This window comes from Humulus lupulus, chromosome 5 (assembly GCF_963169125.1).
Source record: "Humulus lupulus chromosome 5, drHumLupu1.1, whole genome shotgun sequence".
In the NCBI taxonomy this organism is placed as follows: Eukaryota; Viridiplantae; Streptophyta; class Magnoliopsida; order Rosales; family Cannabaceae; genus Humulus; species Humulus lupulus.
This window is the reverse complement of record NC_084797.1, coordinates 236,963,553-236,990,224: the sequence shown is the minus strand read 5'-3', so window position 1 is coordinate 236,990,224 and position 26,672 is coordinate 236,963,553. Positions and strand designations below refer to the sequence as shown.

The window sequence follows — 26,672 nt, the reverse complement described above, 5'->3', positions numbered from 1 at the left end:
ATTACGCAATGTTCCCACGTATGCATGTTACATGCAAATCAACTTTTACGTCCAAAATCATGATTATTATTCAACTATGTGATTTTTATAAAACAATCATGTTAGTAAAATGGGTAGAACGAGCATTATTCTTTTTGGCGATAATTGCATGTTTAGTGTAACTGTTATCATGAGTGCATGGCCCATGCACACATGAGTTGTATGGAAGGGCAAAATAGTAATTTTATGAACCTAAGAAATATTATTATGATTATGATATAGGCTCGTTGAAAGATTGTGAAATTCTTAGCTTGGACCTGAGGTAAGGAAGTTAGATAGATTCTATGATTTTATGCTATGAATGGTAAGGTTGTTATATGAATGAACTGTTATGAAATTATGAATGCCATAATGTGATGATATGTTGAATGTGATATGTGTATGGATGTTAGATACATCAAACAGAATACGATGTTAGATACATCAAACAGATTTCGATGTCAGATACATCGAACGAGTTACTAAGGACATTGAGACGTGACTCCTAGGGCGGACACGCCGAGGTTATTCAAGGACCAGTGATCTCCTGTTTACCTCATAGGGTGACATGGACAACTAGCGTTCCATGCTCATCATGTATGCTGTATGTTTGTGATATGATGATATGTTACGATTACGTTATGACGTACCATGATGTCTTAGATGAATAATAGTGTTTGGTTTTGTTGTTTTCTTACTTGCTTATTTGTTTGTACTTCCTTACTGGGCTTTTAGCTCACCCCCCTTACTTTCCTTCCAGGTAGCAAATAGGATTTCTCTATGGCACGCGTGGTGACGTGAGGAGTTCTTTCATCATGGGGTGTATGGCGTGGGGAAATCCTATGGACGATAAAACGATCAACATAGAACGCCATTTAAACTATGTTTTGTTTTTAAGGGACTTTCCTAAATTATCAGTGGGACTTTGTTATTTAATTTATTTGGTTTCTTTGAACTTTGCATAAAAACCTATGTTTTATTTTAAACTTGTGGCGCCAACTTGCATGGTTTTATATAAGTCCCCCTGAGACTTTAATAATAGATGGTATTCTTTTATAAACTATGTTATGCGAATGTTTTGTAAGTATTAGTCTAGGGCGTTCTTTACATAGAGATATGATTTTAACCCAAATAATGTGTTTTGGGAGTTACAAAATCATTTGGGAGGGTTTGGAACCGTTTGGAAAAACAACACATTTTTTGTGTTGAATTTGGCCAGTGGCCGCGGCCACCAACATTCAGTGGCCGCGACCTGTGGGTCAGAGACCAGTGGCTTCTCTGGCCACGGCCACAGGCCAAAACTGACCAAATTTTCAGTATTTTCAATCTTTGTTGAACGACTCAAAAAACCCAAATAACTCCCAAATCTCTTTTTTAATTCCATATTAATCCAATTAAACATTGGTAACAACCATGGGGGTTGGTGGAATTTGAAATTCAAAGGGTGTCTCTAAACTCTATAAATAGGAGCCTATAGCTCACTTGAAAGACACAACATTTTCTATCCATTAGAGCACTTGGCTAGAAACACCTTGAGGCTTGATAATTCCATAAAGCTTTTCCAATATTTGAGAGAGATCCCTTAGTGCTTGAGTTAGGGGGAAATAAGCTTTTGGACAAAGGTTTTAAACCTTGTTCAAGTTGGCGATCCCCAACCTTCTTCACTTAGGTTGTGTAAGTGAGAGTTTACTTGTGTTTCTGTTCTTCTTTTTATTCTATTGTTCTTCTTCTTATTCTCTTGTTCTGTTTTTTTTTATATTTTGTTTAAGAGTTGTAATCTTTTTATTTGGTCCAAACACTTTATTTTATTTGTAACATTTTGCTTAGAGTTGTATTTTACTAATCTCTTCTTCTTCATCATCTTCTTCATTTCCTTTGTTTTATTTGTATTTTTAGTTATAGATTTGTAACACTTTATTTAATCAACCTTGTCTATTGTAATATGTTGCATAGAGTTGTAACATTTTCTTACCATTTCCATTGAGGCAATTTATATTTTCCTAACATTCAAAAGCTTATCCTTTTTTTGTTTCAATGGTAAGGGAGACTATCAAGATCATGAACCAAGGCCTAGTGAGATTGGATAGGTTTGATGGATCCAATTTTACTAGGTGGCAAGACAAGGTGAGGTTTCTTTTAACCACTCTCAAAATCACCTACATCCTTGAGTCTTCCTTGGCACCTCTAGCCGAGCCATCCGACAAAGACACTCCCGAGGAGGTGGAGAAGAGAAGGAAGAGGGAGGAGGACAATCTCTTTTGTAAGGGTCATATCCTCAATGCCCTATCCGATAGGCTCTATGACCTCTACACTGAGACCAAATCGGCCAAAGAGATATGGGATGCACTTGAGAAAAAGTTTAAGGCGGAAGAGGAAGGTACCAAAAAGTTTTTGATATCTCAATACTTCGATTTCAAATTTTTTTGTGATAAACCTATTCTTCCTCAAATACATGAATTGCAAATTATTGTTAATAAATTGAAAGTGTTAAAGATTGAGCTTCCCGAGGCCTTTCAAGTTGGTGCTATAGTGGCTAAATTACCACCAACTTGGAAGAGCTATAGGAAAAGAATCCTTCATAAAAATGAGGATTATTCTTTGGAGGAAATCCAAAAGCATATTGGAGCGAAGATGAATCGATATGTAGAGATAAACTTGTGGAGGGGTCTAATGGAGAGACTTCCAAAGCAAACGCGGTGTCACAACCAAAACATCCCAAAAACAAAGGGAAAAAGGGTAACGAGAAACCTTTGGGTCCAAAAACCAACCCAAACAAGTTTAAGGGCGAGAAAGGTCCTTGCTTTGTGTGTGGGAAAAAGGGTCACTATGCTAGAGAGTGTAGGCATAGAAAAGACCAACAAGGACCTAAGGTGAATGCAACTCAAGAAGAAAACAAAGTTGCTACCCTTAGTGTGGTGAATGCGGTCCAAGGGAAGGTGAAAGGGTGGTTGTATGATACATGTGCCACCGTCCATGTCACCTATGACAAATCATTGTTCAAGACCTTCGAAGAGTCAAAAGGCAACCATGAGATTCAAATGGGAAATGAGGGCAAATCCAAGGTACTTGGCAAATGTACCATTGAAGTCTTTTTCACCTCTGGCAAGAAAGTTACATTAGTGAATGTACTTTATGTTCCCGAAATGAGTAGAAACTTGATAAGGGGTGATTTGCTTGGCAAGCCCAGCATTAAAGCTGGTTTTGAGTCCGGTAAACTTATACTTACCAAATCAAATGTATTTTTGGGAGATGGGTACTCTTGTGAGGGTGTAGTTAAATTGTGCACCAATGATGTAACTTTCAATGTAATTAATTAAAATGCTAATTCCGCCTATATTGTTGATTATGATTCTTTATTTTTGTGGCATCTTAGACTATCGCATATAGGTTTTTCAACCATGAAAAAAGTAATAAAATGTGGTATGATTGCATGCAATATTAAAAACTATGGTAAATGTGAAACATGTGTTAAAGCAAAAATGATTAAGAAACAATTTCCTAGTGTAGAAAGATCATCTAATTTACTAGATTTAATCCATAGTGATCTTTGTGAATTAAATGGTATTTTAACTACAGATGGTAAAAGGTATTTTCTTACTTTTAAAGATGATTTTAGTAGATATACCTATGTGTTTCTTTTAAAGCATAAAGATGAAACTTTTGATGCTTTTAAATTATATAAATTAGAAGTTGAAAATCGACTAAATAAAAAGATTAAGGTGCTAAGAAGTGATAGAGGGGGAGAGTACTTCTCTAATGAATTCAATACATTTTGTGAAGAACATGGTATAATTCATGAGTGCACCGCACCTTATACACCACAACACAATGGTGTTGTCGAAAGGAAAAATAGGACTTATCTAGAGATGATAAATTCTATGTTGGTGTTTTCTAAGTTGAGTTTCAACTTATGGGGTGAAGCGTTATTAACCGCTTGTCACATTCTTAATCGAATACCGATGAAGAAAAAGGAGATATCTATATATGAGTTCTGGAAATGAAGAAAACCCAACATAGGGTACATCAAAGAGTTGGGGTGCCTTGCATATTGCAAGAAAAATGAACCTAATAGAACAAAGTTAGGATCAAGAGCCATAAAGTGTGCTTTTGTTGGTTATGCCACAATAGTAAAACATATAGGCTATTAGACTTAGAGTCTAATATTGTGATTGAATCTAGAGAAGTTGAATTTTTTGAGAATATTTTATGTGACAATAATTCTCAAGCTTCAACATCTCTAAAGGAGAATTTATTATATGAGAACAATTCTCAAGCATCTACATTCAAAGTTGATTCTCAAGAGGAGAATTCTCAAAAGAATGTAAAACAACCCTTTGAACTTAGAAGAAGTCAAAGGCTTAAAAATGAGAAAAGTCTAGTAGTGGATGAGATAGATTCTCAACGAATTTCATTCTACATGGTAGAAGGAAATAGAGAGGAAGTCATTAGGAAAATTCCCATTGTACTTCTCATTGAGGATGATCCTAAGACTTATAAAGAAGCTATGCAATCGAGAGATAGTGCATTTTGGAAAGAAGCCATCAATGATGAGATGGATTCCATTCTTTCCAATAACACTTGGGAATTGGTGGACCTCCCACCGGGGTCAAAGCCAATTGGGCGTAAGTGGGTATTTAGGAGAAACTACCACACTGACGGCACCATCCAAACCTTTAAAGCTATATTAGTAGCTAAAGGGTTTAGGCAAAAAGAGGGTATCGATTATTTCGATACCTATGCGCCTGTTGCAAGAACAACTTCTATAAGAATTTTGTTCACTTTAGCTTCTATACACAACTTGTATGTTCATCAAATGGATGTCAAAACGACATTCATTAAAGGTGACCTCAATGAGGAGGTCTATATGGAACAACCCGAAGGGTTTGTTCGACCAAAATATGAACATAAAGTTTGTAGACTTGTAAAATCCTTATATGGATTGAAACAAGCTCCTAAGCAATGGCATGAGAAATTTGATCAAGCACTACAAGAAAAAACAGTATCCATAACACTTAAAAACTGCTAACCGGGACTATTGATAACGCTTCTGAAAATGCTAGCATAGCCCCTGTTATTAAAAGTCCAGTCTTTTCTATAACTGTATTTGAATGTTATGTTCGGTGTTATCTTAAACTATTCAATAACACATTTTTAGTTGCTATAATATTCAAATAATAACATTTAGACAGAGTTTTTGGTTATAAATTTGAAGTTTAATCTTATACTTTTTTCATAACACTTTTCAACTATTACATTTGATTATTTTGATAACATTTTTATTTTGTTATATTATATAAACCATAATGATTTTTTACGCTTATAATATGTTTTTAAATCATAACATATATTAATAAAATTTTAAATTTTATTTTGATAAGTATACTTATATGGTTTTTTTTTAATTAAAAGATTTTCATTATTGTATTTTGATAAAAAAAAAATTCAAAATTAATCATAAAATGTAATTCTCAATAGATTGATAAACCATAAGTATTACATTAAACAATAACTAATTCAAACCATGAATGTGTCTACTTCATGAGATCTTAGTTCTAACTTAAGTTTGAAAGCATAACATAATAAAGTTTTATAATCTTGAACAATTTTTACTTCAAAAATGAAAAATAGAAACATTACAAGATACACAAAAGTAAACCATGCGTGAAACTTGCTCCATCCTTCAATTCATCATCCTTTGTGCACTTGTCTTTGTTGTGAGTCCATTTGCTTAGCTACAACAAAATTTAAATAAGTAATGCTTCAACTTAAAGTTATAGTAAACTAAAAGAGTACATAAAAAAAGTTAATTACCTAATTATAACTTTATCAGCTGGCCATGCAATTATACTACCTACAACATCTTCTATAGTAGACATAATTTTTGAAGGCCTCCATAGAAATGCATCATTCTTTCTCACAAGATCTATCCCCACTTTCATAGCACTAGGCCCAAGAGGAACATGGTGAACCTCATCCTTTGGGTCACTTGAGATAAAATAACCTTGTGCAATAATTTCTCCAGATCCAATCCAATCTAATATTTTGCATTTTGAGCCAAATGTGTGGTTCTTTACACTCTAACAATATATCAATAATACAAATTCAGCAACAGTAAATGATTTTATATTGAATATTATATGTTTTAGATTTTATCATTTTCATATAATTAGTATCATAATTACCTGAGTGGAATGAACATGAGAATTTGATTGAACATTGACATTTGATTGCTCCTCACTCTGAGTAGATGTATTCTATTTACAAGTAAGATAGAAAGACATGAATTCAACATCAAAATTAAAAAAAATACAAAAGTAAAGACTCACCAAAAAATTAAACATGAATCTTAGTTATTATTGCAATTCAGCCACATGAAAATATAGTTTCAGCATCAAAATACTTACTTGAATTTTCATTAAAGAAACAATGAGTTGCTCCATGTGTTGCATTTTGTCTTTCAAATCTTTGCATTGACCTTCTATCTTCATCAGATGGTCATCTCTTTTTGACACAATTTGCAACTTTGACCGAGTAACTCCTCTTCCGAAAGCTCTCATGTATGTATTTTTTTCATGACCAAGGACTTTTGTGAGGATGTCTTCATTAACACTTGTAGTTGAAGACATAGCAGGATCTTTCTTATATTCTTCAACCAAATCCTTCAAAAATAAATAGTATCAATAAATGTATTCAAACAAATGAGTAAGTTAAAACTAAAGTCACATGATTTTGAAAGGGCAAGGTGTATACAAAAGCTTCAACCACTTCTGAATTTACTGGTTCGCCATTTTTCTTCTTATGTGCTTTGGTCCAAACATCAACTCTAGAAGGTGGTGTTTTGGTTTCACTATGGTTCATCTATCAAAATAAGAAAATAAATTAAAAAAATATCTAAACCAAATTCTATAATAAAACAACTGTAAATATGTTTGGCTTTACCAATTCATCAATCAATCTTGCATAACCTTTGCGACTACAAGTGTGGGGTAGTTGCTTTGTCTGTATTTTTCTGAATTTCTCACTTGTAGCCTAAGAATATAAAGTTAATAGAGACATTAAACTATAAATTTTAATCATAAATATATTTGGTTATAAGATGTTAAGAATAAAATACCTTAAACTCAGCACTATTTTTTTCCTTAACAAAACTTTTCCACTCATTCATAGATTTAATATTATCAGGCTTTAGTTTCAATCTTGCTTCTTCATTTGGTGCCTTTGTTATTTTAGTAACTAGCCTTGATTTTGAAGCTCTCCAAAGATCTGCCATACTTTTGAATATATAGTTCTTTTGCCAATCTTTGTCAACCTTATATCTTGCCTAGTAAAAATAATAATAGGTTAGTATTAATGTAAATGAATTTCAACAAATTTCATGTTCAATGCATAAAACCTGAATATATATACCTGAACAGATTTCCATAAGACCTCTTTCATTCCTAGAGGAATCTTCCTCCAATCTTTTATCGTTACTGGTACAATTTCTCTAACAAGTGAACCCAAAAATGAAGACAAAGATATTGATGTTGCACCTATTGGTTGTCCCTTTGAGTTAAACTTAACTTCCAAACAACCATCACTGTCTATTGCAATAGACTTCATTTTACTAGGGCCTCTAGTTCTCTTTTGGGTAATAGGTGCAACAACTTCTTCAGGTAGTTCTTGTTCGTCAGGCAAGTTTTCAACAATTGCGTCTGGCAAGTTTTCAACAATTGTTTCATTTGAGTTTTCTGGGATTTGTAGGCGTTGTGATTTTCTTGTGGCTGTTGGTGAGATGGCATGGTCATTTGAAGGACTAATTTCTACTTCAACCACTCTTTTAATAGATCCCCTAGTGGCTGTCATTGAAGCTAAGAATTGAGAAATTAGGTCATTAGTAGGTGGTCTCACTATTTTTTTCAAGAGAGTCTATTGGTTGTTCAACCTCAAATAGATTTTTAAGAGATCTCCTTGTCACAGGGGAGATGGGTATTTCTTCTTCATCAGAAGAGTCATTTCTTACAATCATTCTACATGTCTTTTTCTTTGGAGACACATCCTTAGTATATCTCTCTTCAACAACCTTATCCATTTCCAAATTTAGTCTAAATCTCTTCCTCTTTTCATTGAGGAGTTAAACTAATTTTCCTGTAGGTATGTGTTTTGGCCTCTTTCCTTTTGTAGATGGAGGTGACATATCTTGTACTTGGCAAACTCTTTGACTAGTTTCTGATCAACCGTTTCTATAATTAGTATGAATTTTGATGAGTTACAAAAATCATATATAACAACATATTATCAATTATTACAAAAAAAAAACTTATAATAAAAGTCAGAAAGAAAGAAATAAACAGTCATTCTTGGCATCAAATAAATAAAAATTCAAAGTGTCATACTAATAGTAAAAGAGCGGATAAGCATCTCTTGGTCCATTTTTGCCACTTTTATCCTCATATTATTTTATATTTACTTTTTCCACTCCATAAAAATTTAGAATTTTTACATTACATACGACTGTTTTAGTAATTGCACTGATTTTTGTTTTGGACTATTGTTTTTTTTTTTTTTTGAAAGTTTCTCTCTCTCTAAAAGTTTGTGTCTAACCTTATACATAATAGTAAGTATTTATAAATAAATAAAAGACATATGTTGACTAAGAGAATATTCTTAGTGCCAGCACTTAGTCTACTTAGTGACTAAGAGAATATATATATGTGAGGTAGCTTTACATATCCTATTTACTTCTTTGTAGAATTTTTGGTTCCTATAAGTGTATATCTGACAAGTATAGAATGCCAAATTGCTATACTCCTCTTGAAGAGTTTCTTTATACTTTTGGAGGACCCTGGCATTTCTCAGTTTCTTTAGTGTAATGATTTGATTTGAACCCATAAGTATTTATATTCCAAAGTTTTTAAGTTGAAGATTTATTTTTGGTCTTTCTTTGTGTAAAATAATATTATTTCTACCATAACAATCATTATGAACTGATTTCTGTATAAGGCATTGTTTAGTAACACATTTTGGTTAAATGGCACGTCATGCTCTGAAGCCAGTAAGATTGGAAACATAATCACGTTAGTATCCTTATTGAAAACTAGAGCTCTATTTATAGGCCTTCAATGGCTTACTTTAATCAAGATTCTTGTTACTGTTGTAGAATAACAGTGTAAACTTGTGATGTGATTAGTTGTATTTGTAGTTTTGCTTTCTAATTCCCCTAACTTTGTTCTGAAACATGTATATAGTTTATTTGACTCACAATATTGCTAACAAGGCATTAGGACTTATAAGTGAGATTATGTGGAATGGTAATATTCCACTTAATTTAGACTTGTAACTTCTTGAACTTATTTGTTTCTTTGTATAAATGGAAGTTACAGTTTTTTTTTTTTTAAAAAAAAAAGGTTTATAACTCACTCATTCCTATTCTTATCAAGATATTTTTTTCATCTTTTATTACCATGAACTCTATTATAATAATCCAAACGTAAATACACAAATAAATAAAAGACATGTTTTCAAGAGTTCTTCGCTAAAAATACACAAATAAGAAACAACCAATTAATGAGTTGAAGTATAAACTGAAATTTCCATTGATTACAACTTTAAATGTCAAGTGCAACATCTTCTACAATTTACCAAAAAAAAAACAACAATAATCAAACTAATATACCCTCACAATCATCTCTAACATATTGTTCATCTTCCACTACATTATATAACCTAGATTCAGTAACTTTAGACATTATAGGCATGAATTCTTGCTCATCATAATTTTCCATGTCATAAAAACCTCTAGGGGGTGCCCTAATCACCCCATACTAATTGGAAGAATCATGTTCTCTTGAGTAGAAGACCTGTTTAGCTTGTGAGGCTAAAATAAAAGGGTATCTACCAACAGACCATTGACTTTGGTGTAGATTTACTAAAGTAAGACTATCCTCCACCCTAACACCATTAGGGACATTTTCCAGTTCACATTTGAAAATTGGAATCTGAACTATATAGTAATCTAACAAGATTATCTCCCTTATAACCCCATAGTATGAAACTAAATTAGGAACTTGAGATACATCTTTGGCACTAGATCTACACATAGTTGTAACTTCAATTGAGACACCACTATTCTGTGTGGACTTCTCAATGTCATGTACATGGAATCTTTGACCATTGATAATATATCCAGTGTAAGAAGCAGCATGTTTTCTGGGTCCATATGCCAGTCATTTCAACAAATCGGTTTCATCACAAGTTGAGGAATGCGTAGGAACCTATACAAATAATAGTATGACATTGTTAATTTTCTTAATGATATTTAAAACAACTGATATGAACCAGTTAGTTTGCATTAATTTACCTTTTCCTTCATCCATGTTGAAAAAGTTTGTATATGTTTCTTCCAAAGTAATCCATTATTTATCTCATATATTTTGTTTGTTTTTTTCAACTCCTCTAGGTGAATCCTAATTTATAGGACCAATGAGTTAGTATTACTACATTTTTAATATAAAAAATAATAATTTCTAATATCAGACACTTACTTTAGAAAAGGCTCCACAACAGATGTATTTAACAGAATGTATCGATGTGCAATTTCTAACAACTCATCTGTCAATATAATTTCTTTCCTCCTATAAATTGGACGACCTTCAAGTATCACATCATTTGACCACTCTTCATTTCGACCTTCTTTTGTGTTTAGTTCAATTGAATGGTCAGTGAATTCATTACAAAAGTTCACACACTCATCTGCAAGATAACACTCTGCAATACAACCTTCAGGCCTTGCTCGATTTCTGACATAATCTTTCAATATCTTCATGTGTCTATTAATCACACAATTGCTCATCATTAATAGAATGTTCACATAAACTAATAAGAATAAACAAAAAACTTAAGTCTTAGTGATTCACCTCTCAAATGGATACATCCATCGAAATTGGACTGATCCACATAATCGTGCTTCTCGTCCGATATGAACCACTAAGTGAATCATGACATCAAAAAATGATGGTGGAAAGAATCTCTCTAGTAAGCATAAAGTTTCAATAACATCATTTTCTAATGCCATTATGCTTTCTCTATCAAGAACACGTTGACATATTTGATTAAAGAATATGCATAATCTTATTATAGCATCTCTTGGACCCAATGGCATCAATCCTTTTATAGCCACCGGTAGTAATTGTTTCATCAAAATGTGGCAATCATGTGACTTAAGGCCCATGAGCTTGCATTGTTCCATTGAAACAAAATTTCGAATATTTGAGCTATATCCATCAGGTACTTTCAATGAGAACAACCTTTTACAAAATAATTCTTTCTCAAGCTTTGATAGTGTGTGTAAAACTGTAGGAAGATAGGTTCTAGTCCCCTTCTCTTGTGGGTGTAATGCACTCCTAATACCCATATGTTGCAAATCCAAGCGAGCTTTTAGTCCATCTTTACTTTTTCCAGCAACATCTAGCAATGTATTACAAATGCTTTCACAAACATTTTTCTCTATGTGCATCACATCCATATTGTGATGAACATACAATTCCTAAAAAAATTGCAAAAGAAATAACTAATGAAATTCCTCCAAAAACAATAATTTACACAAAAAAATTTTAGAGTAGTAAGAATGTGCTAACCTTCCAATAAGGTAACTGAAAAAATATGGATCACCTTTTCCACATTTCTTTTGAATCATTTTGTTTCCTTTTCTTTGAAGTGGATTTTCCCCAAACATTCACAAAATCTTTAAGGTGTTCAGCAATTGTAGTCCCATTCATGATTCTTGGCGGATTTCCATGCTCAACTTCTCCATCAAACCAACTTCTTTTACTCCGAAATGGATGGTCTTCTTTAAGAAATTTCCAATGACCTCGATATGAAAACTTCACACTATGGTTTAGCCACTCTGAATGAGTACCATAACCACATAGGGGACAACTGAAACATCCCTTATTTTTACAACCAGCAAGGTTCCCGTATGCTGGAAAATCTTGGATTGTCCACATCAAAATAACCCGCAACTTGAAATTTGTATTGTCCAATGCATCATGAGCATCAACACCCTCATTCCATAATAATTTCAAGTCCTCTACGAGGGGTTCTAAGTATATATCAATATCATTCCCAAGTTGTTTAGGTCCTGGAATTAACATTGATAATAAAATATTCTCCTATTTCATGCACAACCATGGGGGTAAGTTGTACATGACCAACAATACAGGCCAAACACTATACATAGAACTTAAATTACTAAATGGGTTAAATCCATCTGTGGAAAGGCCCAGTCTAATATTTCTCTCTTCATTTGAAAATGATGGCCATTTATCATTGACTAGCTCCCATGCTGCTGAATCCACTGGGTGAAGCATTTTTCCATCGCAACTTTTATTGTTGTGATGCCATCTTAATTCCTTTGAAATTATTTTAGACATGAACATCCGTTTCAACCTAGGGATTATAGGAAAGTACCTTAAAACTTTTGCTGGGACACCATGTCGAACCTTTTTAGTCAACTTATTTGACATCCAATGTGAAGTTCCACATGTTGGACATTCTTGCAAGTTTTCTTTATCTTTTCTAAACAAATAATAATCATTAACATACGCATGAATCTTTTCATATCCTAAATCAAATAATCGAAGAAATTTTTGAACCACGTACATAGACTTGGGGATCATATTATCTAAAGGAAGCATATCATTCAAAAGCCTTAACAATTCATCAAAACTTTTGTCAGACCATCCATTGGTAGTTTTAAGCTTATACAATGCAACAATTGACGATAACTTAGTATATTTAGTGCATTGTGGATATAATGGAGTGTCTGCATCTTCTATTTTTTTTCCATAAAAGTGTCATCATGACCTTCTAGATGACTTTCAAAATCACAACCATCAATATTTGTAGCCCTAAACAAGTTGTAAGAATCAAAGGTTTCCATTGTCTCTACATCATCATCTCTTGATAATTCTTCCCCGTGATGAAACCAGATTTTGTATGTTGGATCAATCTCATAAATGACTAAGTGTTCATACAAAATGTTAATACATTGGTGACATAAGTTTCGACAAACTTTGCATGGACACAATAACTTTTCTGGATAACCAGCCAGCTTTTCTGACATTTCTACAAAATTCTTAGCGCCTTCTCTATACTCATCTGAGGCTCTACAATTCAAAGACAAGTTCATATTTATAATATATTAGTAACAAATACAGTAAGTTACTAATTTTACTAAGCTAGCACTAATTAAATCCCTAATTCTTATTACCTATTGAAGCGTAGCCAATTTTTATCCAACATGATCACCAACTTAGTTGTCCTGTTCTAACCAACAAAAAGCAAAATTTTGATAAGTCTATGTAATGGTAAATACAAATTTGTATCAACCAAAATATACTATATGATTTGATTTTTAAAAATACTTGATTTTGAGTTCAGAAATGAATTTAAGCTGTTTATTTAGTCTTATTGCTAAACTTGAGATAATTCTGGCATTTCCAATCCTCATCTCAAAGAAATATTATATATATTTATATTTATATATATATTTGATATAAATATATATATATTTATATATATTTGAATAAGAGGATTTTATTGAAGGCTAATTAACATTGACCACCTTGCTACTAACAGTAAGAATTGTGTTAAGGTTTGAGCTTACTAAATGGTTTAAGGTTTGAGCTTTTGCTGGGGCTTTAGCTATGGGTTTTGATGGAGCTTGGGCTGGAGAGTGAGCTTGCATGAGCCTGAAGGTATCCATGACGAAGAATTTTTTTTGTTCTATTGTCAATTGATTATATGCTAAAACCTTGAATTAGTGCAGCTCTGATGGTATACATTTCTATATTGGAGCAACAAGCAAAGTATGTGGATGCTTTGGAAATTCTCACTGGGAATTTAGGATCTCTGTTAATGATTGAAGTTGATAAACTATGTATACAGGTACTTTAGAAGATTTATTTGCACTGTTTGATGTTTTTGGCTTGTCACCTACTCATGAACTCGTGAATATTGGTTATTACATTACATCTTATGAAGCATATTACATTAAATCTTTCATGTTTTTAGGATTAAGAGTTTTATCTTTGTATTATTAGGATAGTTTCAGAGTTAAGATTGTGTAAAGACCTAACAATAACATTGTAACACTTGTTTCAAGAATAATCAGACTTATTCAGATTCTCTCTCTAACTTGTCTCTTTCTCTCACTTCTCCTCTGTCTTCCTTTATCTGTCTCTGCTACATTATTTTTACTTCAAAATTTAACTTATTTGTGCTAGACTGGTATATGATACTCGACAACCTTAGTTGCTATCCTTACCAACTTGTGAACTTTGACTTCAAGTTGACAGGGAAGGCTACTTGCTAGGGTGGGTGATTACAGTGCTGCTGCTGATATTTTTCAGAAAATCTTAGAGCTAAGGTATGGTAGTAAAAAAATAAAAACTTTACAGCAGAAGAATATGTTAGTATATTCATTGGCTTTTATTTGTTATGGTAGTGCTCAGTGGTTGTTTTCACTATTATTTAACCATAGAAGATATACTTATCCAAGAGAAAAGAAAAAACTGAAATAAACATATATAAGATGTTATACTTCGATTTAGTGTAACACATATTTTCTGCTTTGGCCTGGAGCTCAACATTATTCAATTGCCTTATTAATGCGTGTTTTTTATTGACTTTACTTACGTGTAACCTTTTATCTGTTCAACTATAATTTTGTTTCTTTCATTTGACAGCCCCGACGATTAGGAGTGTTTCATACATTATCTAGGCTGTTTGTTAGAGGATGATAGCTACTGGTGCAATCAAGCCTTGATTGATCCAATTCATCCATCAAAATCTGTTGATTACAAGATTTTACATTTGGAAGATGAAGCAGTGTGTATTTAAATCCAAATGTCATTTACCATTTCTGTTTTCATTTATTTTTAAGTGAGTTTTAGCTTTGTAAACTGATTAAAAAAAATTCCCAGTGATGGACCATGTATTTACAATATGTAGAATTTGGGAGATTAGCACCAGAATAGTATATGATTAATATTTTAAAATAAATAAATTCTGCATCATTTTCTCCTATGAGATATCTCAGGGAAAGAGTAAATTATTATACAAATAATTTCTTTAGTTCTTTTCTTTACTTTCCATAAAAAAAATAAAAAGGAACATGTTAACTTCTTCAGTTCTTTTCTTTATTTTCAATGTATGCATTTGTTTTTCATATGCTAGAACTACTTTTTTTGGTATTCTACAAGACTTGCACTTAATATATAAATTTTAAACAGGAAAATACCCAAAGAATTTTCTCATAAATAGTGCTTTTGTTAATGGGATGTTACTCTTTCTTTTGTATTTGGTTTTTGATGTATATATTCAAATTAAAAAAATTTATGTACTGGCCTTGCACTAAAAAATGTTTTACATTTTATTACCTAAGTTTTTGAATTGCAAGAAGCTATTTCTATAATTATTCTAATACATTTCCCCACATGGGTTTCGATTCTACTTTCATATTTCTATGGTTTTTGAAGTTTATTAGATATACATCAAATAACTAACAGAAAATCAGAAAACATTCTAGCCATATTTATTAATCAACCATCAATCATTATCAATTCAAAATATTCAAACAACACACAAGTTTTCTTCCTTATCTCGCCGCAGCACACAAATTTCTCAGAACCTACTTCACTAATACACACAAGTTCTCAACCTTCCGTTATCACCGCAGCACACAATAATAATAATCTTAGAGCCTACTTCACTATGGATGAATATCTAAGATATTCAAACTCCTCTAACATTTGCAAAGTATTTTAACAAAAATAAAAGAAAACATACCTCTTGCAAACTGCTGCAAATAAAGTTCCCTCCAATTTGAAATCCAATGAAGCCACTAAAATGAAAGCAAAATTACATACCAATTAATAAACTATCAACATCACTCGACCTTTAATTAGGAGTCATCATTAAAAAAAATTACAACTCTTACAACCAAGAAACTATCCAAACCCACTATAGAGTCCTTGGAAACTAGAGCTCACAAAATAAAAAGAACAACAAAACTCTTAAATACAACGACAAGAGGCAGCAAAAGCAGCAGAAAAACTAATAGGAAAGGCCAACAATAATGCAACAGTTTGAAATAAAACCAACAATAAAAAGAAAAGCAGACACAACACACATAGAAAGAACAAAAAACCAAAAACTGTTTGTATTCCAATTTAAAAGGATGAAAAAAATCAGATTTATTATCAATACAAATAAGGGAAATGATAAATCCATGAAAGTTTGTTCTATCTTGAGCATTTTCTCTACAATAATAAATACCTTGAAAGTGACAAAATAGCCAAATGAACCAAATCTAGCTGAGATGAAAATATGAGATCCCTTTATAAATGCCTCAGTTCCCTAAAGTTGCTTGTCTTCTTTTCTGAATTTCTAAAAGAGTTAAGGAAATTTAGAAACTTGTGTAGAGAACCCAATAAATCAAAAAGTCATGTCACAATTATCTCATATTGAAAGAACAACATGCTTATAAGATCAAAATAAAAATTACATGAACAAAGACATAGATATTATTTACTTACTCAAATGATCATTGATTAAAAAAAATATCAACATTCTTGTGCTACTAAAACCTCATACCATAGACAATAAAGCATGTACATGTTTGTATATATAGTATTCTTTTGATATATCAGATATGGCGACTGGGTTATACACTGTGGCACCATTGTTGAGTAGATTTCAGGCATGATGGCATGATAATTAATTATATAACGAAATGCATGGTTTAGATTTGTGTTGTTTGATTCAAATTTGCATAACTTTTTATATTTTTATGACAAATAATGCTTGTAATTAATTAAAGTTGTGAAAACTAGACTAGGCACTGAAAATGATATACAAGACTTCAAAAAATAAAAACCAAATATGGCATGAAAATTTAGTTGCTAGCTGTAATGTGTGAGCAAATTGGTAAAACAAGCACAGAACTGCTAAAATAATAATTTAAGATATGCCTTTATAATTATCTTCAGCTGATTAACATATCTACAAATTCAGTACTAGAATTGTTACATCAATCGGCACAAACAGAACCCTCAAATAGAGAAACAGATATCTTATTATCCAGACTGAAATACAAAGTAACTCACTTATCATAAATACAAAGTAGCTCACTTATCATATTTTAATATATCAACTCTTTGTCCATAGAAACCACTTATTTGACACAGTTGAGGGAAAGAACCTAGAAAAAATATCATCAACACATTTATTTGACACAGCTGAGGGAAAGAACCTAGAAAAAATATCATCAACACATTTACAGCGAATCCAAGTTCAACACTCAATAGATTCCAATCAATGCTCTTATGGTCTTTCACTGTATTAGGCAACAAAGTTTCAATTCCCACTTCATCCAAGCATTTTGTCATCAAAGGGAATCCACAAAGTCTTTTATTACCAATAAAGGAATCTGCTGAAAATGTTTGAAATTGATTAGCCTTTGGTATCCTTCCAACCAGCTGATTAAATGATAGATTTAGGAATGAAAGGAAGGTGAGTTGCTCTAGTGAGGTTGGAATTGACTCAATCAGGTTGTTCCTCGACAAATCTTATGACTCTAATTGCCTCAAGTCACCTATAGAAGATGGGATTTTCCCACTGTGAGCATTGTTGGACAAGTTGAGAACAATAAGAGCTTGAAGCTGTCCCAATGCAGCTGGTATTTCTCATGTACATAGTTATGAATAAAATTCATTTTATGATCAGATGTGTAAGTGTTCTTGGTTATCTATGATGCTATTTTATCATTCCATGTTAAAAACAAAATGACCCCACTAAATTGTACTTTACACCTAAACCCCAATTTGTTTATTTGCTCTTTATTTTATTTCCGTCATCATTATCATCATAAGCTAGAGATTAAAGTGGTTATATCATATTCCTGAAGAGGGTATGTTAGTTGTATCTTCTTTTTTTCTTTCAATAAGTCCCACCTTCGTATGAGTTCCACAATTTTCTTTGTTTTACTTAGTTCTTTTCCTTAGACATGTGACTTTTAAGTTGAGATATGAAATATTTGATAAATTTTGAGGAGTCCTCTCTATCGATTGGGCTTTAAGTTTCTTTATTAATGGTTAAGTTTTCAATACTTATACTCACTTAAGGTGGTGTCTTTGGTGTTATACTTATATGAACTCCATATTTCATGCTTTTTACTGAGTTAGGATAGAGACTGTATTTAGAATATTATTCTCGTTAATTAGCTATATTGATAAAGTCTAGATATAATATTTACTAGTAGAGTCTAGATATTGTTTTTCTAAGTTTATAAATAGTGGTATATACATATTGTTATTATTATAATTATAATATTTTTGTTGAGAAATTTGTTAGCCCACACTCTTCCGTTTGGTAGATTGAGATGTTGGAGAGATTGACATTATATCCACTGTAATTTTATATTGAATTTAAAAATGAATAAATAAATTTTAGGTGATTGTATATTAAATAAAAAAAGTTGTTCGAGTTCAAATGACTCGATCTCTACATCTTTTTTTATCTCATTGATATACAATTCACGTGCAAAATATTTACAATATAGCACTACTTTTAATATGATCTCTTCTTTTAGGGTTTAACAAGATGACAATATATCTAGAAGATCTAAGGTGATAGAAAAGGAGTTTATATATATATTTATATAGATCAACTTAGGTTATTTATTATTCTATGAAGAAGAGGAAGAGTGAGAGTGAGAGTGAGAGTGAGAGTGAGAGTGGGAGTGGGAGTGGGAGTGAGAGTGATAGTGATAGTTAACTAGTTGAAAAGATGCTGATTTTTTAAGGCTAAGTATATGAGAATTTTTAAAATACTTTGGTTTAAAGCTAAACCATTGAACATAACAATATCTTATAATATTCATAGTTGTTTCTCTTGACTTAAAATATTGTAAAATTGCATATCAATCTAGTTTATATCAAAGATGGGTTTTTATCAAATCAACTAAAGCTATGAAAAAGAAAAGGATAGGAGCAAAAGTAAGCAAATCAACTACAACATTTAGCCAACAATTTGTATTATCAGGGATGAATCATATGGTATCGTTCCTTAAAAAAGATGTAAGCCGAGGAGAGAAACGAACCTGAGATAGTGGGCATGAGGCAGAGATAGATCTCTGGAAGGCGTGACTTCGTGAGGCGTGACTTCTTGAGGCAGAGAAAGAACTCGTGAGGCAGAGAAAGAGCTAGTGTGACTTCATGAGGCAGAGAAAGAGCTCCACTCTGGAGCGTGACTTCGTGAGGCAGAGAAGCTCCACTCTGGAGCGTGACTTCGTGAGGCAGAGAAAGAGCTCCACTCTGGAGCGTGTCTTCGTGAGGCAGAGATGAGTTGAGAAGACTTCGTGAGGCGGAGAGACGAGACGAGAGTGAGAGATGGAGACTTCGTGAGGCGGAGAGATGAGACGAGAGTGAGACTTTGTGAGGGGGAGAGACGAGACGAGAGTGAGAGATGGAGGCTGAGAGAAATTTTTTGGGTAACTTAGGGATTAAAATTTGGCAGATGAGACTCAAAAAAAAAAATCATTTGGCACCTGAGGTTTATTCATATGGTGCCAAAATAATATATTCCGTGTGTTTTTAATCACCCACCATTAATAGCACTTCTAAATATATGTTATTTTTTAATGTAATATATACTAAAAATTGTTGTAGTGAAGCCATCATGTCTAATGGGTTTAGACATAACAATGGAGACAAGTGTTTGTATTCCAAAACTTGTAAGGGATATGTGATCATTGTTTGCTTATATGTGGATGACATGGTTATTCTAAGTAATAGCATGAAAGGGATAGAAGAAACGAAAAAGTTTCTATCATCAACCTTCAAGATGAAAGACCTTGGAGAAGTTGATACCATACTCGGTATCAAAGTAAAGAAAAGTGGGGGTTTTGCACTAGGGCAAGCCCACTATGTTGAGAAAGTATTGAACAAATTTAACCATCTCAAGGTTAAAGATTCCAATACTCCATTCGATCATAGTGTAAAACTAGAGAAGAATGAAGGAAGAGTGATGGCTCAATTGGAGTACGCTAGTGCTATAGGGAGTCTAATGTACGCTGCCTAGTGTACTAGACCTGATATAGCATTTGCGGTAAGTAAACTTAGTAGGTTTACAAGTAATCCAAGTGTGGATCACTGGAAGGCAATTGGAAGAGTCCTAGGTTAACCAAAGGACTAAGCCTTCACTAATCCAAATTTCCTTCGATATTAGAAGGATATACAGATGCAAGTTGGATATCCAATCTTGGGGACAACTTGTCCACAACTGGTTGGGTATGTACACTTGGTGGAGGTGCAATTTCTTGGGGCTCCAAGAAACAAACCTGTATATCTCATTCTACTATGGAAGCAGAGTTCATAGCTCTAGCTGCTACCGGTAAAGAGGCCGAATGGTTAAGGGATCTATTGATAGAGATTCCCCTAATCAAAGAGAATGTATCTACTATATCAATACATTGTGATAGCCAAGCGACATTGGCTAGAGCATACAACGGAGTGTATAATGGGAAGTCTAGACACATTAGTCTAAGACATGGATATGTAAGAGAATTGATTCAAAGAGGAGTCATCTCAATATCCTATGTGAGAACAAGTGAAAATCTGGCGGATCCTTTCACTAAGCCACTAACGAGGGACTTAGTGGCTGCATCATCTCGAGGGATGGGACTTAAACTCCCTAAATAGATTCACGATTGATGGTAACCTATCTTAACACTAGTTATTCAACTAGTGTTAGGTTCAATAGGTAACAACAAGTCAATCAAGTGAATATTAGTTGTACTCAAAACAAGTCCCATCTGAGATATTGAGTACTTGTGTGTTACCAAGTGGAGGGTTAAAACCGAAAGGTTTTTTTAATAGAATTCAGTCTTGTAAAGACAAGTATTTTTGGTAACAAAATACTGTAAGAATTCTACCTATATGGACCTAGGGGTGGTGCCGCCTCTCATGAGAATTGGGAGTATTCTCAAGAACGTTCATGAATGGAAAGTGCACATGGACATTAACAGTGCAAAGCGAGACATAGAGGTCTCAAGTGAACATCGCAAAGGTGTGTGTGTTATCACCGATTTGTCATCATGAAAAGATGGTTCAATGCCTAGTGCAACCTAATTTTCGACAAATTTTGTGATAATTACACTATAGTAAAGTTCAAGTTGAAAAACACTTTGCTTTATGCACTAATGCAATGACTCCTATAAGAGAGAGTTCTTATTTAATCAAGTGGGGGATATGTTATATTTCAAAATATAATGATTGATTAAATAAGTGTTACAATAGATAACTATTTAATCTAGTGGGGGAATGTTATATTATTTTATAATATAATGTAATATTATATTATATTATAATATAATGTTTTAGATTAAATAAATGTGACAAAGTGTGTCACATATTGTAACATATAATAGAGAGTTACAATATTTAGATATATGAGATATATCCAAATAATGTAACATATGTGGGGTTACAAATTTGTAACTTCCAAATATTACCCTTTATTGTGTAAATTGTTGTTACACAATATTGAGATGAATTTCATAAAGCCATATGTGATATGGCTGCTAGAGATATGATTCTAACCCCAATAATGTGTTTTGGGAGTTACAAAATCATTTGGGAGGGTTTGGAACCGTTTGGAAAAACAACACATTTTTTGTGCTGAATTTGGTCAGTGGCCGCGGCCTGTGGGTCAGAGACCAGTGGCCGCGCCCACTAATGTCTCTGGCCGCGGCCACAAGCCAAAACTGACCAAATTTTCAGTTTTTTCAATCTTTGTTGAACGGCTCAAAAAACTCAAATAACTCCCAAATCTCTTTTTTAATTCCATATTAATCCAATTAAACATTGGTAACAACCACGGGGGTTGGTGGAATTTGAAATTCAAAGGGTGTCTCTAAACTCTATAAATAGGAGGCTATAGGTCACTTGAAAGACACAACATTTTGTATCCATTAGAGCACTTGGCTAGAAACACCTTGAGGCTTGATAATTCCAGAAAGCTTTTCCAATATCTGAGAGAGATCCCTTAGTGCTTGAGTTAGGGGGAAATAAGCTTTTGGACAAAGGTTTTAAACCTTGTTCAAGTTGGTGATCCTCAACCCTCTTCACTTAGGTTGTGTAAGTGAGAGTTTACTTGTGCTTCTGTTCTTCTTTTTATTCTATTGTTCTTCATCTTATTCTCTTATTTTATTTACTTGTATATTTTGTTTAAGAGTTGTAATCTTTTTATTTGGTCCAAACACTTTATTTTATTTGTAACCTTTTGTTTAGAGTTGTATTTTACTATTCTCTTCTTCTTCATCATCTTCTTCATTTCCTTTGTTTTGTTTGTATTTTCAGTTATAGAGTTGTAACACTTTATTTAATCAACCTTGTCTATTGTAATATTTTGCATAGAGTTGTAACATTTTCTTACCATTTCCATTGAGGCAATTTATATTTTCCTAACAATAAATGGTGCAGTTTTCTTACCTTTAATTCCAAGTGCTTGATTAGGAAAGACGACCCCCGAGCACGATCCTGCCCCGAGAGCCCAAGTGCTCACCTAGTCATAACCATGATAAATGGTTCCATCAATAATTGTATAAAGGTTTCCGAATAGAGTTCTAACCTCCGGGACATCGAATTCCACCAAACATGGTAGTGGGATCGATCCCGAGCACCCTAGGTTAGGTTCCCGCGCTTAAAAACTCCAAAAAACCAAAAATGCCCTTAAGGGCCGCGGCCCAAGCTTGCCATGCCGTGGCATGTCCTAAACTAGAGGCCCAACCTCGCCCAAAAATAGACACGGGTTGCGGCTCAGCCTTCCCCATGCCGCGACCCGCCCTTCTTCCCCAGCACTCATCTACTTCAGAGGGCCGCGGTGCACCAAGAACTATGCCGCGGCCCGACCCCTTCGAACCCACAAAAAACCACCATTCTTAACACCCTAACCTCACTCAAAACCATCCATAAGCACCTTAATGATATAATCCAATTATCACAAACATTCTAACACGGTTTTAGCGACATAACCCAGCAGAAACCTAGTCTAGAAACTGATCAAAACAACATTTCAATCTTTAAAACCCACATGCTCAAGAACACCAAAACTAGTCAGAAAAACCTAATTTTAAAACACTATTTCATAAATTGAAGCTTACCTTCACTGAAGACTCAATCCTCCAAACAATTACAGAGCTAACTCCCAAGCCTTCTGCCTTTATTCAACCTTGAATGCCAAAAACCCATAGTCACTTTAGAACTCGGCCATATTCACAAAATTTAACCACCAAAGATAAAACTCATAACTTACCTTAACTCTTGATTAAATCCTTAGCTAATCCCTTGGCTAATCTCCTAAATCTCAGCTCAATTTCTCTGAGTTCCAGCCAAGCTCTTCTTGGTTCCTTGTGGTTTCCCTAGAGAGAGAGAGAGAGAGAGAAGGGGAAGAAAGGTTGGTTTGGCTCTGTTCTACCATTTTCTAAATTTTACTTAGTCTATCCTTAAGCAATTAAGTCAATCTCGAGGCTCGGGGTACCAAAAACGTCCCCGAGAGAAAAATGGTAAAATTCCCTAGTATTCCCACCTAAGCTTCCTAACCTCAAATATATCTCAAATTATTTATTTCCATAATTCGATAACCCAAATAAATGTCCATTACCCAGAATACCCCTTGACTCGCCCCGAGTCAAGTACCGGGTCCCGCTGTGACTTTCCCGCTACTTGCTTCCTAGGATCGCCTCATGCCGAACACTGCAAATATATATCCACATAGTAATGTGATCACAACAGTTTATCACATTTATGTCCCCAACGGGCCAAAATTACAAGTATGCCCTTACAAGCTAAGCAGGGCCTACATGCTTATCTAACACTCATAAACATGCATTCCACATATTCATATAATCATGGGATCATGCATATCATATAATCATGCATTTTCACCATTAGTTTACATAACTTCCAATTATGCCTTCCCGTCACACTAATCAAGGTCCTTAAGCCTTATTAGTAATTTTGGGTCGTTACAAGCAACAACAGAAGAAAAAGAAGAAGAACCAAAGGGCGGTAGAGCTGCATCATCGTCGGGGGTGGGGGGCTTCATCTTGGGTGGAGGGCGGAGGTGGTGTCTCCGGTAGAGGGCCGAGAAGAATGAACCAAATGGAGAATGAGAGATTAAGAAAGGAGAAAGAAAATGAGGAGAAATAAACTTAAGAGATAAATAAGAGGATGAGAAAATGTAAGAAATTTGTATAAAAGTAATTTATTTTTTATATTTTATGAGATTCTCATATATAATTTTTTTTTTCAAAATTTACTATATTTTATAGTATTTCATTTTACTCATAAATATAAAAACTCATAATATTTTTCCCGCATTTATCTAATCTTCTCTCAGAAATATTCCACCAAAGAAAACGACTATAATTAGCGGTGTAACTGTTCTAAAAATAAATAAAAAGGAGAGAAGACCATGGTCAACACGGTTAAACAATATATACATATATACATATATATATTTAAAAGAAAAAAGAAAAGAAAAATCTACTTAATTGCTCCATATATTTCTTAACACCCAAGAAACTAATCCAATATAAGATATACATATATGATACAATCTCTCCCTCCTTACTCGTGACTGTCCAAAAGTTTGAATCGCTCTGTTTTGTGCCATTAAGAATTTGAAAAACAATGGCGGAGAACGACAACCCTACCTCACCGGAAGCCACCATCGATCTCCAGCGGATATCGCTCCGGCTGTTCGAGCCCTTCGACATAGACGACTTCATGGTGTGGGCTTCAAACGAAGACGTATGTCGCTTCTGCAGTTGGGAGCCGGGATTCAGCAGAGAGGAAGGGTTGGATTTACTGAGACGGAGGATATTTTTCTCGCGGTGGATCAGATCGATTTGCCTCGACAGAAAGTCGATTGGAGAGATCTCCGTGACCGGCGTAGGCGGCGACGGGCGGAGGGCAGAAATTGGGTATGTGGTGGGGTCGAATTATTGGGGGAAAGGGATCGCGACGTACGCCGTGAGGCTAGCGGCGACGGCCATATTCTGGGAGTGGCCGCAGCTGGAGAGGGTGGAGGGTTTGGTGGATGTGGAGAATGTGGGGTCATAGAGGGTTCTTGAGAAAGTAGGGTTTATGAAGGAAGGAATTTTTAGGAAGTATTATTTTTTCAAAGGTCAAACTAGAGATGTGGTTATGTACAGTCTTCTTCTGTCTGATCTTTCTTAGATCACCATGTTGATTAGGATATAATCTAGTTCATAATCATGTATTAGATATATGTAATTGATGACATGGATATGTGTTAAACATATATCTTGTTTTGGTTAATTGCACCCGAGAAATTATGTGGAACAAAGCTGAGAAGTATTATCTTAAACATGGAATGATACAACTTTATTATTATTATTATTTGCTGCGAAATTAATTATATTATTGTGATTGTGGTACTTAAATACCTAAGTTATTTTTTTGGCAGTAAAATACTTTTTGTCCATATATTGGTGCAGTTTAGTGTATTTGTTTGTTTCGTCGTTAAGTCCTTCATCATAGCGTGAAATGTACTTATAACTTTGGTATTTTCACTGTAAATATCTCTTAAATTTGGTGTTTTATATGTTTATGATTTTGTCAACTTTATTATAGCCATAATATTAGCTTGTACATGCAACTATAGCCAAGAGATTAGCTTGTAGCTTTTGTATGTATTGATTGAGAAGCAATACAATCAACGCAACAAATATTTCTATCATGATATCAAGAGACTAGGTTTTCACGTTCTTCCTCCATAGCTACCGCCAAACTCACCTATTTCTTTCTTTTATATTTTTTTCTTTCCCTTCTCCGTTCTGCACCATATCTGCTGACCCTATTGACCCAAAATCCTTTACTCCTCCTTCTCTGGTTTCTCCTCATCCTTCTCTTACAGCTCCAAATATAAATAGCTTAATCAAAGTCACGCTCGACATTGAAAATGGTCAATATATAACATGGTCAGAACTGTTTAAGATCCATGCTAGAGCTTATAAAGCTCTTGATCATATCATTCCTCCCTCACCAGACAAAGTGGAGCCCGGTTCTTCTCTTCGAGACACAGACCTCGATCATTGGTCACGTGTTGATGTCATTGTTCTCCAATGGATATACGGTACAATCTCTGAAGATCTTCTCAACACCAGTCTTGAACGTGATTCCACTGTCGAATTAGCATGGACTCGACTGAAGGATATTTTCTCTTACAATAAGAATTCTCGAGATCTTTATCTGGACCAAGAGTTTACGAAGGTTCAAATGGAGGACTTTATCGATGCCCTTTCTTATTGTCAACAAACGTCTGTGCTCTTGTGTCCAATGAAAGGTTAGTTCTACAACTAATCTCTGGTCATTATGATGCTTACACTGGTGTTGGTACACAGATTCATCATGGCGAATCTCTTCCCCCTTTTTACAAGGCCCAACCTATGCTAGTTCTAAAAGAAATAGCAAAGGCAAAAAAGGCCGCCCATTCTACCGATTCATCTGCTCTTATACTGACTAATGATGATCCATTGAATGGGAATTCACGTGGAAACTCATCCCAAACTCGCAACAACCACAACG

The 26,672-nt window shown here is 33.9% G+C and overlaps 2 protein-coding genes across 2 annotated transcripts; one reads left to right on the top strand and one right to left on the bottom strand.

Moving 5' to 3' along the window:
• Positions 1 to 9,821: 9,821 nt before the first annotated feature.
• On the bottom strand, positions 9,822 to 13,120 carry LOC133780117 (uncharacterized). The gene is made up of 5 exons (XM_062219993.1): positions 12,862 to 13,120; positions 11,730 to 11,902; positions 10,914 to 11,542; positions 10,542 to 10,826; positions 9,822 to 10,206 (listed from the first exon to the last, which is right to left on the bottom strand). The coding sequence occupies exons 1-5, from the start codon at positions 13,118 to 13,120 to the stop codon at positions 9,822 to 9,824; spliced, it is 1,731 nt and encodes a 576-aa protein (XP_062075977.1).
• Positions 13,121 to 24,665: 11,545 nt separating this feature from the next.
• Positions 24,666 to 25,403, top strand: LOC133778473 (uncharacterized). The gene has a single exon (XM_062218419.1). It carries the CDS (start codon positions 24,753 to 24,755, stop codon positions 25,182 to 25,184), a length of 432 nt encoding a protein of 143 aa, XP_062074403.1. The 5' UTR covers positions 24,666 to 24,752; the 3' UTR covers positions 25,185 to 25,403.
• The last annotated feature ends 1,269 nt before the right edge of the window (positions 25,404 to 26,672 follow it).

Excerpts from the sequence above, each read along its gene's own strand:
- LOC133780117 (XM_062219993.1), bottom strand. The coding sequence starts at position 13,120 with ATGTCAGAAAAGCTGGCTGGTTATCCAGAAAAGTTATTGTGTCCATGC. Across the intron at positions 11,903-12,861 it reads TTTTGAAAGTCATCTAGAAG|AGTGGCTAAACCATAGTGTG; the intron begins GTCATGATGACA and ends GTACTCATTCAG. Across the intron at positions 11,543-11,729 it reads ACCTTAAAGATTTTGTGAAT|GAATTGTATGTTCATCACAA; the intron begins GTTTGGGGAAAA and ends CAATTTTTTTAG.
- LOC133778473 (XM_062218419.1), top strand. The coding sequence starts at position 24,753 with ATGGCGGAGAACGACAACCCTACCTCACCGGAAGCCACCATCGATCTC.